Raw genomic sequence first — 15,292 nt, 5'->3', positions numbered from 1 at the left:
CACACCCTACATCCTGCAGGCCTTTGGAGTTGATGTTCTGACATGAAATAGTGTTATATAAGCAAGACAGCTTTATGGAACAAGTCAGGGCCTATTTTTGTGGCATCTCAATATGCATCTAGCCTAGATTCAAAGTTGGTCTTAAGCTGCTAAATGGAGTATGAGAGTTCAAGAAGATTGAAAAGATCTTCTCATTGCAGGGATATTTCAAGAATAAAATCCAACCGCATTTCTCTAATCACAATCCCTTTTCTTTTATGTACCACAGACTCAAATAATTTTAGCAATGAAAGGTCCTAAAAGACTATTTTTGAGTTCTGATTTGCACTTAAAAATGTATATATAGTCTTTAGCACTACTGACTAGAGTTCAGTCAGACACTACCATAAGATATGCATTGGGAGATTTACTAGTATCACTTCTGAGATAGCCCATTCTACTTTTAACAGTTCAAAATATTACCAAGTTTCTCCTTTTATTTGACTTTACTCTGACTCTGGGCAACCTCTAACTGCTGGCCCTCTGGGGGTAAAACAAAAAACTGCAATCTTATTTCTGTATGACAACCCCTTCAAATCTTTAAAGACTCTTTTAAGACCATATTTCTTTGGACTAAATGTTTTGACTTTTTTCCCTCATTTGACAAACTCCTGGGTCCCTTTACCAGCATGGTTGACAAATGCTGAGAATCCTTCTTAAAGGTTGTTAATCCTTTGTTTTCAAAAAAAGACCTGACTTACTCATGAACTGAATTTAAGTGAGGCAGAATTATGTAAAGTTGGCAGCCTCATTCTTTCTTTCAGAGTCATTAAAGTCCAGGGGCAGGACGAAAGAAGGAATGAAGGGTGATGGCCCAAGATGCAGGGCATGACCTCGATGTGCTAGAGGTCTGAGAAAACTCTAAGCACTCCAGTGTCCACTTCGTGGCCTTTGGAACACCCATTCAGCCAGGTCAAGTTTTCCCATGGTTCCACTAACTGTTCCCCTAATTTATAGACAAGTTTGAAGCCTGTCAGGTACCCCACCACCACCACTGAACGGACAGCTTTACCAGTGTGGCCACTGCACATGCTATGGCTTCTTGGAGCCACAGGTAAAGAATAGAGAAATGCACACCAAAGGCTGATGAGCAGCCCTAAGAAGGGCTCAGCAAGCCCCAACATAAGAGGAGCCAGTGCTCCTTGAAGACCCCATACTCTCCAGGTGTGAAGCAATCAGAGAGTGGAAAAAAATGATCAGTTGACAGGACTTGAAGAGGCCTGCATCTTGCAAGCCTGAAGTTAGGAGGCAGAGGGGAAGGGGCAGAACATTTCAGAAAGAACGAAGAGGGAAAAGACATTAAATCCAGAGATGAGTGTCACATCACATGTGAAGAAGATGAGTTGGTGTTGTTGTCTAGATCACAAAGGCCAAGGAGGAAAGAAAGTGCAAGAGAACTTGAAAGGAAGAAGTGGCTAGCTTGTGAAAGGTTGAAAAAAAATGGAGATTCTCTTTGATCCTGAAGGGAATAGGAGCCACTAGAATTTACTGTATAAAGAGGAGGGAAAGCTCAGAGATCTGCTCTTTAAGTGAATTAGAATAAGGAACAGATTGAGGTAGACACTACATAGAATATTTTTAAAAAATTTTTATTTATTTAAGGCAATGGGGTTAAGTGACTTGTCCAAGGTCACACAACTAGGCAATTATTAAGTGTCTGAGGAGCGCTTTGAACTCAGGTCCTCCTGACTCCAGGGTCAGTGCTCTATCCACTGATCCAACTAGCTGCTCTTAAATAGAGTATTATAGTAATCTAGGAGGAGAGGTGAGAAGGACCTTTACCATGATGTGAAGGTAGAAATGACAAGATTTGACAACATATTAGATATAAATTGTGAGTATAAGTAAGGAGATTAAGGATGCTATAGCAGATTATTCCATGGCAAGGGGAGGGAAGGGAGGAAGAAAAATGCACTCAAAATCTTACAAAAATATATTTTGAAAACTATCTTTACATATAATTGGAAAAAAATTAAAATAAAATATAATTAACCAGAATTAAATAGAAATGTATATAAAAAAGAGAGATGAGGATGATACCGAAGTAATGAGTATAGGTGACTGAGAAGATGATGGTCTCTTCCATAGTATGAGTAAAGTTGGAAGTGGAGTGTTTGGGTACAGGAGAAGACATGAATTTTGTTCAGACATGTTTAGTGAGATCTGGGAATCATATGCATAGAGATGATAAACAATCTTGTGCAAGGTGATGAAGAAATTACCAAGCAAGATGGTATAGAAGAGGACACAAAAAGCAAGAGTGATTTGGAGAAAGATCCAATAAAAGGAGATTAAGGAAGAGAGATCAAATAGGTATAAGATGAAAATCAGAAAAGAATAATGTCCTGGAAACCTTGAGAGGAGATACCACACAAAAGGGAACTGATTATGTCAAAGGAAAAAATGCCATTTGACTTGACAATTTAGAGATTATTGATAATGATCCAAAGGTGATTTCTTTGCCATGTCTCATGGAAAAGAGATCTCCATTGGACTACCCTATACCTACAGATGCAATTTACTGCACAAGTATATGTTTTAATAAAAGGCCCCAAAGCATGCTATAAAGTAAACTTGACAAGCTATATAAGCTTTTAGAGGTTAAAAAAATTCTAGTGTTGTGTGGTATCAGAATATTTGATTGTTATGGAGAAGTAATAACTGATGAAACACAATTCAATTTTCTTTTAAAAATCAGTTTCTATTTTTAAAGAACTAATTCCCCAAATTAAATACATTTTTGAGTTAATTTATTAAAACTGATTACTCTTAAAAGTATTTTTTCCTTCAAAAATTCTATTCTCCAATTAGGGCATTAACGTATACATATAATCAGTTCCTCACACATCTTCAATTTTCACTTTTGTATGATCTTAAGGTAAATTAAAGCCATCCATAAGATTACCTAGAAATTTAGTTAATGAGTAGGGAGGTGTTACAAAAGACTAAAGGACAGGAAAGATGTTTTAGGTTAATCTAAAGAATTAGCTTTTCACTCTAAATATTCAATACTCCATAAACCACAAAAGCCACATGAGGTTTGTATGAGCTCCTGAAGAGCAAGGTCTTTTACGTTTCTTTATACACAGCACCTGAAATATGCAAGGAGCTTAAAAACCCTTTGCTGACTTGCCTGAGTTTTCATCAGAATATAAACTTGAAATAATGTCCAATCATAAAAATGAAAACTGTTGTTATTTTGTCATTAAAAAAACAAAGCACCACTACCACCTTCTTCAAACTTGAGAGGTATCAAAAGATGGAGAATGAAGAGCAGATGGTGGGGCAAGGGAGGGAGTAAGGATCTTTTGGAATGAAGATCTTAACCTCTTCGGAACAGTTTACCTCTGTCCTAGTTTACTCAACTGTCAAATGGAGATAATAACAGCAGCTACCTCCCAGGGTTCTTGTAAAGACGAAATGGGTTGTTATTTGTAATGTGTTTAGTGACTGAGACAAAGTAGATACTTCCCCCATGGCTACAAGTTCTCCTCTCAGACTATTGATCTAAATTTCATTTGAGTCCAAAATAAAATCCCACGTCTATGGTGTTTCTCAATCCTTATTTTTTACTATTTCCCCTCTCTTGATTATTTTCTATTTATTTTGTATCTAGTTTATTTGTACATAGGTAAGTGTTTGCATGTTATTTCACCCATTATATTATGAACTTCTTGAGGGCAAGGACTGTCCTTTTTTTTTTTTTAATCTCCAGCACTTGTCACATACTTTTAAATCTCCACACCTAGCACAGTTGGCAATTAATATGTATTTACTATTTCTTCTATTAGACTGTAAGCTCCTTGAGAGCAGAGAATAGAATCTTTTTGTATTTTAAATTCCAGCACTTATCATAATGGCTGGCTCCTAGCTGGTGATTAACATGTGTTTATTGATTGATGCTGTTTCTTCTATTAGACTGTAAGCTCCATGAGAGCAGAGTCTCTGACTTTTTTTTTAAATTTCAGCACTTATCATAATGGCTACCACCTAGTGAGCAATTAATACGTTTTTACTGATTGATGTTGTGTCCTCTATTAGACTGTAAGCTCCCTGAGAGTCTTTGATTTCTTTTTTATTAAAATTTCAGCATTTATCTTAATGGCTGGCTCCTAGCTGGTGATTAATACGTGTTTATTGATAAATGTTGGTCCCTCTACTAGGCTGTCAGCTCCTTGAGGGCATAGTCTCTGACTTTTTTTTTAATTTCAGCACTTATCATAATGGCTTGCGCCTAGCTGGCAATGAATACATCTTTACTGATGGATGCTGTTTCCTCTATTAGACTGTAAGCTCCTTGAGAGCAGTCTCTGACTTTTTTTTTAAATTTCAGCACTTATCATAATGGCTAGCACCTAGTGAGCAATTAATACGTTTTTACTGATTGATGTTGTGTCCTCTATTAGACTGTAAGCTCCCTGAGAGTCTTTGATTTCTTTTTTATTAAAATTTCAGCACTTATCTTAATGGCTGGTTCCTAGCTGGTGATTAATATGGGTTTATTGATAAATGCTGGTCCCTCTACTAGGCTGTCAGCTCCTTGAGGGCATAGTCTCTGACTTTTTTTTTTTAATTTCAGCACTTATCATAATGGCTTGCGCCTAGCTGGCAATGAATACATCTTTACTGATGGATGCTGTTCCTCTATTAGACTGTAAGCTCCTTGAGAGCAGAGTCTCTGACTTTTTTTTTAAATTTCAGCACTTATCATAATGGCTAGCACCTAGTGAGCAATTAATACGTTTTTACTGATTGATGTTGTGTCCTCTATTAGACTGTAAGCTCCCTGAGAGTCTTTGATTTCTTTTTTTATTAAAATTTCAGCACTTATCTTAATGGCTGGCTCCTAGCTGGTGATTAATACGTGTTTATTGATAAATGTTGGTCCCTCTACTAGGCTGTCAGCTCCTTGAGGGCATAGTCTCTGACTTTTTTTTTTAATTTCAGCACTTATCATAATGGCTTGCACCTAGCTGGCAATGAATACAACTTTACTGATGGATGCTGTTTCCTCTATTAGACTGTAAGCTCCTTGAGAGCAGTCTCTGACTTTTTTTTAAAATTTCAGCACTTATCATAATGGCTAGCACCTAGTGAGCAATTAATACGTTTTTACTGATTGATGTTGTGTCCTCTATTAGACTGTAAGCTCCCTGAGAGTCTTTGATTTCTTTTTTTATTAAAATTTCAGCACTTATCTTAATGGCTGGCTCCTAGCTGGTGATTAATACGTGTTTATTGATAAATGTTGGTCCCTCTACTAGGCTGTCAGCTCCTTGAGGGCATAGTCTCTGACTTTTTTTTTTAATTTCAGCACTTATCATAATGGCTTGCACCTAGCTGGCAATGAATACAACTTTACTGATGGATGCTGTTTCCTCTATTAGACTGTAAGCTCCTTGAGAGCAGTCTCTGACTTTTTTTTTAATTTCAGCACTTATCATAATGGCTAGCACCTAGTGAGCAATTAATATGTTTTTACTGATTGATGTTGTGTCCTCTATTAGACTGTAAGCTCCCTGAGAGTCTTTGATTTCTTTTTTATTAAAATTTCAGCACTTATCTTAATGACTGGCTCCTAGCTGGTGATTAATACGTGTTTATTGATAAATGTTGGTCCCTCTACTAGGCTGTCAGCTCCTTGAGGGCAGAGCCTCCTCTCACCCCTTCGGTGCCCTCGGGGGCTGGGCTGGCCCTGGCACGGTCCCTTAACGGACTGTCACTTTCTAACTGACCAGCAGGCCGGGGGGGGGGGGGGCACACGGGTGACCCCCTGCCCCGCCCCCCAGCACCAAGCACTCACCCTCCCCGAAGAGTCGCAGTAAGCCGAGGCCTGCGCCTTGCTGTAGTCCGGGTAGGGGTTGGAGAAGGCCCTCTCCGCCATGCTGCCAGCTGCGAGCCCGGAAGGCGGGGCGGGAGCGGGAGCGGGCGCGGGCGGCTGGCAGGGAAGGCTCCCCGGAAGCTTCTAAGCTTCTTCAGTCTTCTCCCTGCATAAAGCAGAGGCGCCGCCTCCCCTGTAGCCTAGGACTCTCCAAATGGAAGCGTCCCGCCCCGCCCACTGCCCGCTCCGGCCAATCGGAGCGAGCGCCGCCCGGGCGGCCCCGCCCTCCTCTTGTCAGTTTCTTAAAGGGCCAGGAGACCCTCGAGCCGATGTGAGTCGGCCCAACCCGCGCTCCATAGTTCCTCCCCCCCTCCTCCCGTGGACTTGCTCCGTTTGCCTCGCGAGATCCGAGACTACGCGACTCTCCGGCGTCCAATCAGATGCTTGGACTCGCTGGAAGCGGGGAAGCCGGCTTCCGCCGAGGCGCAGGTTTCCCTTCCGTCCCCACCCGCGGCCCGCAATGCCGCGCCCGTCCCTCCCCTCCCCCGGCAGTGCTTCGGGCCTCTCGGCCTCCCCGCCCGCCGCGCCTCCCGGGCCCACTCACTGGAGGACGGCTGCAGAGCGGGGTGACGGGGCGGCCCTGCGCCCCGCAGCCCCAGGCACCCCCATACGCCTCCCCCTGGGCCCGTCCCTGCCCTCGAGGGGGAGCTCCCAATCCAGGGGCGCCTCGTATTGGGGGTGCAGTGCAGAAACTGGAGGTGATCTGAGAGAGAAAGCACCTACTTTATGGGGATCAGCAAAAGGGTTTTATTTTATTTCATTTTTTTAATTACCCGCAAAGATAGTTTACAACATTCATCCATTTGCAAGTTTTTAAGTTCAACAATTTTTTTTAACTATTCTATCTTCTTTCCCATGACCTCTAACATTTTGAGTTCCACAATTTTATTTTTAACCATTCTACCTGCTTTCCCATAACCTCTAACAATTCGTTCAAACTGTACATGTTGCGGTGGCTAGTGGATAGAGCACGGGGTCTGAGTTCAAATCCGACCTCAGACACCTAATAATTACTTCGCTGTGTGGCCTTGGGCAAGCCACTTAACCCCATTTGCCTTGCAAAAAACTAAAAAAAAAAACAACTTGTACATATTGATGTTTGACCTTTCTTTTTTGAAGACCCTGACTTCAGGGAGGTGATGCAATGACAAGCGCCTGAATTGGATTTGAGTGTGGGGATGCTTGGTGCCTCACTTTCTTCTCCAGAGCCATCTGGATCTAGTGGCACTTGTATTTTACATATTCATTTATATATCTATATCTATATCTATCTATCTATATATATATATCTATATACATATATATGTATATATGTATATATGTATATGTGTATATATATATATATATATATAGAGAGAGAGAGAGAGAGAGAGAGAGATTGATTGATTGATTTTTGGTAGAATGTAGGATTTTATTTAAACCGTTCACTTTTCTACATATAGAATTGGTCCAAGGAATGAGTTGTTTAACCTGGAGAAAAGAAGACTTATGGTGCTGTGATATTTGAAGGCCTCCAATATGAAAGAGAAATGAGCTTTGTTCTTTTTGTCCTCTCCACAAGAATAGCAATGAGGGAGGTAGGTTAAATCTCAACGTAAGGAAAAACTTCCATAACAATTTCAGGGGTTATTGTTGTTGGTTCTAACTGGAAGAGAACCAATGCCGTCAAGTCAGTGGGGTAAAGGTACCTTGTATTCTACCACATTGGACACAAATAGTTCACTGGAACATTTGGGGCAGAGATATCTCTAGATTTGCCATTTTCTTAATGCTACTGGGATTCTGGAAAGCTAGGTAGTACTCTAGCCACTGGAGTCAGGAAGACCTGAGTTTAAATCTAGATTCAGATACATGCTAGCCACGTGACTCATGACAACTTACTTAACCCTGATTGCCTCAGTTTCCTTTTCTCTAAATTGAGCTAGAGAAGGAAATGGCAAATCTCCCATGTCTCACAAATTGATTCCAAAGTTCTTCAGCGAAACCTTGCAAGTGTTCTTGTATTAGTTCTGCCCTCTGTGCAAGTTCTCAGTAAAATAGTCTTTTAGGTAAATTTACATTAGGCTGGCTATGTCTGATCCATAGGAGTTGTGCCCTCTGCAACAGAGTTTGGCAGTTCAGCTCAAGAAAGGACTTAAGTATCCAGTTCCTTATCTTGCTAGGTAGTCTTCAGAATCTTCCTAAGACCATTCAAATGGAAGAGGTTCAATTTTCTGGCATAGAGCTGGTAGACTGTCCAGGTTTCATAAACATATCAATAAAGTTAGCACATTGACTCTGTAGACTTTAGTTTGGCATTCAACTAATACTTCTTTATCACACTTTCTTTTGGAGCCTTACAAATGCTGAACTAACTCTAGCAATGCCTACATCAACTTTATCATTGTGAGGGGCAAAGTGCTGACTTTTCAGAAACATAGTGCTAAATTAGTATAAGCCATAGGCCTCAGTTTGTATTTCTCAAGAATCAGATGAGCATGGGAACCCGGATCTCCAGCTAGAAAAATCATGTCACCCTAATCTTGTAAGATGTAAACAAAGACTAACTTTCCTGGGAATACTCAGGTGTACTCCCCTTCTCTTGGGACCATCAAGTTTGACCAATTGTTGTAAGGGTCAGCAGAAAAGAGGAGGGGGAATGGGTTGTTGTTTTTGTGGGTTTTTTTTTTAACCCTGCTTCAGCTTCTGTAATTAGGCTTTTCCTGCTCTCTCTTATAGAGAGTTAGGAACTGCCCCGATTCTTGTAAGAACCGAATTAAATTTTAACTCTTTGCTGTCACTTTGAAAGGACTCCGAGTAGTCATTTTGGGTTAGGGTTTAAATTCCCCGCACATCATCTATGTGGACATCACTAGAAAGTATACTGCCAAGGTAAGTGAACTTACCTGCTGTATCCAGAATTTCTCCTTTTGCTGAAAGTGTTGGATCAACATATGGATAATGTGGTGCCTGCTAATGAAGAACCTGTTTTCTTGATGTTGATTGTCAGGCCAGAATTAACATAAGCAGTAGAGAGTCAATCTGTATTCTGTTGCATCTCAGCTTAGAGGCTGTATTGAGTGTACAATCATTTGAGAATGTAAAGTTGCTTACCATCTCTCCCTCCACTTTAGTCTGGGCTTGTAGCTTTTTCAAGAATACTAGCACCTCTAGTATGAGGACTTGCAGAGAACAGTTACAACAATCCCAAAATAAAATGGGCTCCATTAGGAGTTAGTGGATTCCCCTTTACTGCAAGTTTTTAAACAGAACCTAAGTTTGTTAGGGATTTTGTTCTAGAGAGGATTCTTTCTTAGGAATTAGACTTCAGTGAACCCATTCTATTCTTCAATTTATTGAATTCAGATTAATGAAGATATAATGAACAAACAACCATAATAAGCATGTTGACTGAGTTAGAAACTTGCACAATCCTGATAAGTGATAACAAAAGATGTCATGGAGGCAGTAGCATTTGAATTGGATTTTAAAGGATAGAAAGGAATTAGTCAATTAGTAAGCCTTTATTATGTTTTTATTATGTATCATGCATTATACTAAAGATACAAAGAGAAAGCAAAATCAGCACCCCCAGCCCATTTTCATTTTAATAGGGTAGGCAATCTGTGCAAAAGGAAAAGAAGATGAAAAACATTTCAGGTATGGGCCAAAGCTGGAAAAAGGCATGCAGGTGAGAAAGGGTGTCTTCTTAATAAAATTTACCTAGAGTGTACATTTTCTACCTCTGATTAATTTGAGTTTGTTGAGTGACAGGCAGAAGAGATTGGACTTTATTCATTAGGTCTAAATAGGGAGCCACTAAAAATATTTGAACAGAGAACAGGCTATATATTGCCATGATGGCTAGATAAATGTGTTTTAATTAACAGTAACAATAATTCTCTACTAAAGTCCTTAAATACTTTTGCCTACTATCTGTTACATCTGGGGAGAGGTTACACATAAAAAGTCTACTACCTATAAAAATGAGGGGGGAGAAGAAAGAGTATGTGAGGACTGACTTCTTTGCTCTCTTTTGTGTATATTTCTCTAAGCCAGTGGCACTAGGAAATTTGTCCAGTGAGACAGAAATTATGACCCATGGCAAGAGGTAAGGTGTCCTGACTAATTCTAATCTTAAATATTCATTCTGAAAAAGTAATTCCAATTTGATATATATGTATATATATATGTATATATATATATACATATATATATACATATATGTGTGTATATATATATATATATCTTTGCTTCTTTCTCAAGTATCACCTACTTTGGGTTGATTCTGCAACATCTTGAATCCAAGTGAAGAGTAGGCAAGTTTGTGTTTGATATCACAATGTCACTAGCCCAGCATCCTCCAGTGTAGTGTTACTCTTAAGGCAGTTTTTGACTACTCACATGTTACAGAATTTAGAGATTGACAGCAGCTATTGCCTGTGGTGGAAATAAGGATGTAAATAGACATACCAATGCACACAATAGTATACTGTTTTAATTTCCTGAAGATAACAGTTCTATGGAGACTGGCAAGATTTTTTTTTCCTTGTCAAACTTGTTATTAGTGTGCTGATAGAATGCTTTCTCTAAATGTACTTGCCGAGTGAGTGCTGCTAGTACATGAAAAAATTGGGTGTTCTAGGGTTTCCTTGGGAGATTTCAAAGATGATGAGCATAGAAAGTTGAACAAAGATGTACAAAGACATCAGTTTCTTTTGTGTGTACATTTAATGCTTAGAGATGTACTTGGTTAGAATCCTTAGTCCATATATAATTTTTCTGTATTGGGGAAGAAAAGGGAGATTTCTAAACATTATTGAAAGCAGTTCTCTGAAGTCCTCTTGAGTTTTTAGAGCCAATCTTATGTGGTAGCAATTCTAAAGGGTTCTATAAAGCAAGAAAGACTGAGCATAAGCTTAAGGATGAAGACCAACCTAAGAAATTCATCATTAGAGCTCACAAGGGATTTTTTAAAACTAGACTCATGAAGAATTGTCTGCTAAGGAGGAATATCAGTGAAGGGTATATACATAGTAAAGGCAATTTGATGTATTTTAAGTATTGAAATATTTTGAAGTATTGTAGTAGGCTAAAAATGCAACACTTTTACAAGTGAAATTGAAAAATATCCATTTCTCTGTAAACCTAGAATACTTCAAGTTTTGGTAGAGAACAAGAAATCCTTCTCAACATTTCTGAGGAAACTATGTCATCATTCCTGTTTTGTTTCTTTGGCTGAGAAGTGGGGAGCGGGGGGACACCATCACAATCCCATAAATTTTATTGCAGGAGCTATAGGCTTTTCATTAAATTAAAAATGAAAAAATATATTAACTTTCCTATCTGCTTGATAGATATTATTTTAATTTCATTCTCTGATTTTAGTGCCGTGCCACTTTTGCTTCACCTACCATCCCATTTCCTATAAGGGATCAGAATTCAGGTGAGTGGTGGAGAGATGTTAGATTAAGCAGGAGTAATGAAAATTTATGAAAGTTATGAAACTTTATCAAGGCACTAAAATGGGCCTTCCAAACACTGTCCTAAAGGATGTCATAAATTCATTTTACTGATTCTGTGCAGGAATAAAGTTAAAATTTATAAATTTTGATCAGCTAATGTAGCATGGACACTGATCTTAGTGGATATTTTGTTAATGCCAATGGTTGCATTGTTAGCCTAGCTCCTTTCCTTTTATCCTCTTAAGCTGAACCTCAAAACTCATGTCCTTAATTGCTGGAGAAAATAGCTGGGAAATGCAGTCAGTCTTCACTAAGGTCCTGAATAGAAACTCCATTAGGCTAGGACTATGTCAGTTTTATATTTATATCCTCAACACCTAAGAAAGTAGAAAGTAGATAGCTACTGATAGTATCTGAATTGAAATGAAAATAAAACCCATGCTACTTTTTTTTAACTACAAAACTTGCATGTGAGTTTCTGAGTTTCAAGAAAGTCTCTAGGTATTTATCTACTCAGAACCACAGCTCTTGATTCCCTAAGTGGTGTCTTTTACTATGGAGTCATAGTCATTCAAAGCTAAGGCATATAAGGGGGGAAAAAATCACAGAAAAGTAGCAATGAAGCATTTTCCTCAAAAACTTGGGGGCATAATTTCTCAGCAAGACACCACTGGGGGAAGAATAGATATCCAGATGACATGTGTGGTCAGGACACATTGATACTATATCATGTGGATTGTGCAAGTCTTTGGAGGATAGTTAACTTTTTAATTCCCCCAGTTTTTCTCAACTTGGGATGAAGGCTCAACCTCAGCACTATATTCCTGGAATGACTGCATAGGTCCTTCGTGAAGATGTAACTCACTAGAAGGAAAAATATTATTGTCTACCTATGGGATCAGGTATATCTTTTCAGTTTTCCATTTTTTGGTAATAAGCTCATTCTATTTTATACCTTATTAGATCTAGTCTTGCCACAGACCTGAAGATATATAGACATGAGTTAAAATTGAGCCATATAAGGTATTAAATATTGATGAACCTTCAATATTGAGCCTGAGTACCTACAAACCCAGATTTACTTTTTTTATTTTCTTAAAAAAGTCCCAGATCCCAGTTTATATTTCCTTCCTAACAGTTACAATTGTCTAATGGTGGAATGAGTTGCTTCAGGAGATAGTGTGTCCCCCATCTAGAAGCTAGCTGACCATTTATCAGTGATATTATAGATGATGTTTTTGGTTAGGTATAATCTTGGATTAGATAATCTCTAAGGTCTTTTACAAGTCTCAGGTTCTGAGGTCCTATGATTCTTATTGTAAGCTTCTTATATATTGACCTCAGAGGAAACATAATCATAGGAAATTTATCATTTCAACCTTTGCATCATGTTTACTCTAACTGTTATCTAAAGAAGTTGTAGCTAAGAAATGTTTGCCTGAGGCCCTGCTCTTCTGATTGGTAGCTTCCTTTTCTTGAATGTCATTATTGGGTGGACCATAGTCTTACTTTTTTCCTCAAAGTACTCTGGATCTCTCTACCTTCTAGGTAAACTCATGGCCTCTTTTCCAGCTCTCCTTCAAGTATTAGAATATAAACTTTTCAGAATAGGGAAATACTTGTTTGCTTGCTTTTTATATTTGTAGCACAATGTCTGGAATGTAATAAAAACTTAATTTAATGCTTTGTGTTTATCTTTCTATTTGGATAGCTGGCGTGTTTTACAGATGATGAATAAGTGGATGCATTCTATAATAGAACAAATGAGAATCTCCCAGTTAAATAGCATTTACTTTAATATTTGCTTACTTTAATGCAAAGATGGGTATATGGGAAATCAGCAAAAAGAAAATCTTGTAAATAATTCAGGACCAAATTAACAAGGCAGATAAGGACCCTATATACCAGACAAACAGAGATCAAAGGCTCATTTAGAAGTCTCCTGTCAAGTCTATGAATACTCTCTTCAAAGGGATAATAATAGGATAAATTGAAGTGGAAATAACAAACAGTGAATAACATCTAGTAGTAAGTATATTCTGGTCTCAATCTCTAGGAGTAAAGCCACTACATTTACTTCTTGAAGTTCTTGGATACCCTGGAATATTTAAGATATAGCTTTCTCTAATGCCATAAACCTAAGCACCAATTAGTTGTATTCTTCCCATTGTTAGGTATTAATGGCTGACTGGCATCCCAGTATCATTTAAGGTCTTAACATCAATTATCTTTAAGAACAGAGTTATTTACTTCAAAGATATCAGAAGTATAAACAAAAGCTTCCATGTCTCTGGTGAGAGTAGGCTTATTTTCAGCACAGGTCCCACCAACTTCATGTCCAGATGCATAACTAACTAATAAATGAATTCTTGTCTCAACTATTTCTGGGATGGTCCCAAAGGTCACTTTTTCTTTTCAGGGCATCAATGCTGACTTGGCTGCAAAAACCTAGTATGGACACCAACTCCTGAAATCCCAGAGATTCACTTTCCTGATCCTTGAAACTCTCAATGTTGGAGTGTCCATGTTAATCTTTACTTAAGATGAAAGAACATGCACTGAGAAAAACAAAGGACCTCTTTTTTTGAAGCTGCATTAGTTTCATTGGAAAGAGTCCAAAGCCTCTTCCTTTATAGCATTGTCTCTCCCTGAACCCCATCAGCGAAGGAGTTAAATCAAGAGCAGAACAGCTGAAGAGTAAATGGTCAAGGTAGACCAAGTACTTTTTAGGTGTTCCTAGTATCAATACTGGAACCAATCAGAAAACCTTTTAATCGCTACTCTTTCAAAAATAGATTCATCAGCTTCCTTTACATGAGGAGACGCTATTAGAGGTTCTATGTATGAGGGCTAATCCCTGTTTTAATCACAAAAAATGAACCTGACAACATATTAACACACAGTAAATGAATTAGTTATTGATGTCAGAGTCATTTATGAGTCAGCTATTAGTGTGTTCCAGTCACTGACTGATTAGAACATAGGCCACTATCTGTCAAATTAGAAGGAAAAAAATGAGATATATGGCAAAAAAAACCCAATTCAAAATACACAAAAACTCTAAAACCAAAAAAATTGTCAAGATTATTTTGATCAATTAGGAAACAAAGTAATTAATATATACCAGACCTTGCATATATACAAAATAAAAAAATCAATGACAAACCCTTTTCTCCATTAATATTAGAGAATACTTCATTTTGACTTCAATATCATGGTTTTGATGTACACTGTGAGGAAGTACAAATAGAATTGAAGAAAATTAAAGGTAGAAAGGAATATCTAGGTCAAATCAAGTCCATGTGTAGAAGGTCAGTAGTAGAGATGACATAAATTTGGGGTACTGAGGGATCAGGTCTCAAGTCGCTTTAAAAAAAGCACAGATGTTATTACTACAAAAAAGGTAGTTTTTTTGAAAGGATAACAAAAACTATGAAACCATTCTTACCTTTAAAAATCCTTCTATGAATAATGTATATGTATATTATATATATATATATATATATATATATATATATGTCAAGGACAGCATTGATAATATGAACTGAGAATGGGTATACTTTTGAAGACAATATTCCACAGAATATCACATTTTTATAGTAAAATCATTGACAGAAAAGTTCAGAAAACAAACAAGATGCTATTAGTATTATTGAACAAAAAAATTCGATTCAAAAGAGTGAAATTTTATCTAGAAAGCAGTGACCTCTAAAAGGTATAACAGGTATACAATAAAATCATATAAGATAGGTTGGCTCAAAAATAGAAGTAAATGTGACAATTCTTTGATTATTAATTTGAAAGGAGGCATAACAGGGAAATTTACACATTAAAAGTGTTTGCAACTGTCATAGAAATTGCCCAGTCCAGGCCAAATGAAAGAGGAATGGTTTTTAGATGATGACATTTTTTTTAGATATTCTTTTTT

The 15,292-nt window shown here is 37.9% G+C and overlaps 1 protein-coding gene across 1 annotated transcript in view; it reads right to left on the bottom strand.

Annotated features, from left to right (window-relative positions):
- Positions 1-5,988, bottom strand: part of LANCL1 (LanC like glutathione S-transferase 1) — a 52,641-nt gene extending 46,653 nt beyond the window's left edge. Inside the window, exon 1 of the mRNA XM_074191460.1 lies at positions 5,843-5,988. Within this exon, the coding sequence (XP_074047561.1) occupies positions 5,843-5,923 (81 nt within the window). The 5' untranslated portion in view covers positions 5,924-5,988. The remainder of the gene's footprint in view (positions 1-5,842) is intronic.
- Positions 5,989-15,292: the final 9,304 nt, after the last annotated feature.

This window comes from Macrotis lagotis, chromosome 6, assembly GCF_037893015.1.
Source record: "Macrotis lagotis isolate mMagLag1 chromosome 6, bilby.v1.9.chrom.fasta, whole genome shotgun sequence".
Lineage (NCBI taxonomy): Eukaryota > Metazoa > Chordata > Mammalia > Peramelemorphia > Peramelidae > Macrotis > Macrotis lagotis.
The sequence above is the reverse complement of the archived record's forward strand: the minus strand, read 5'-3'. Positions and strand labels throughout refer to the sequence as shown.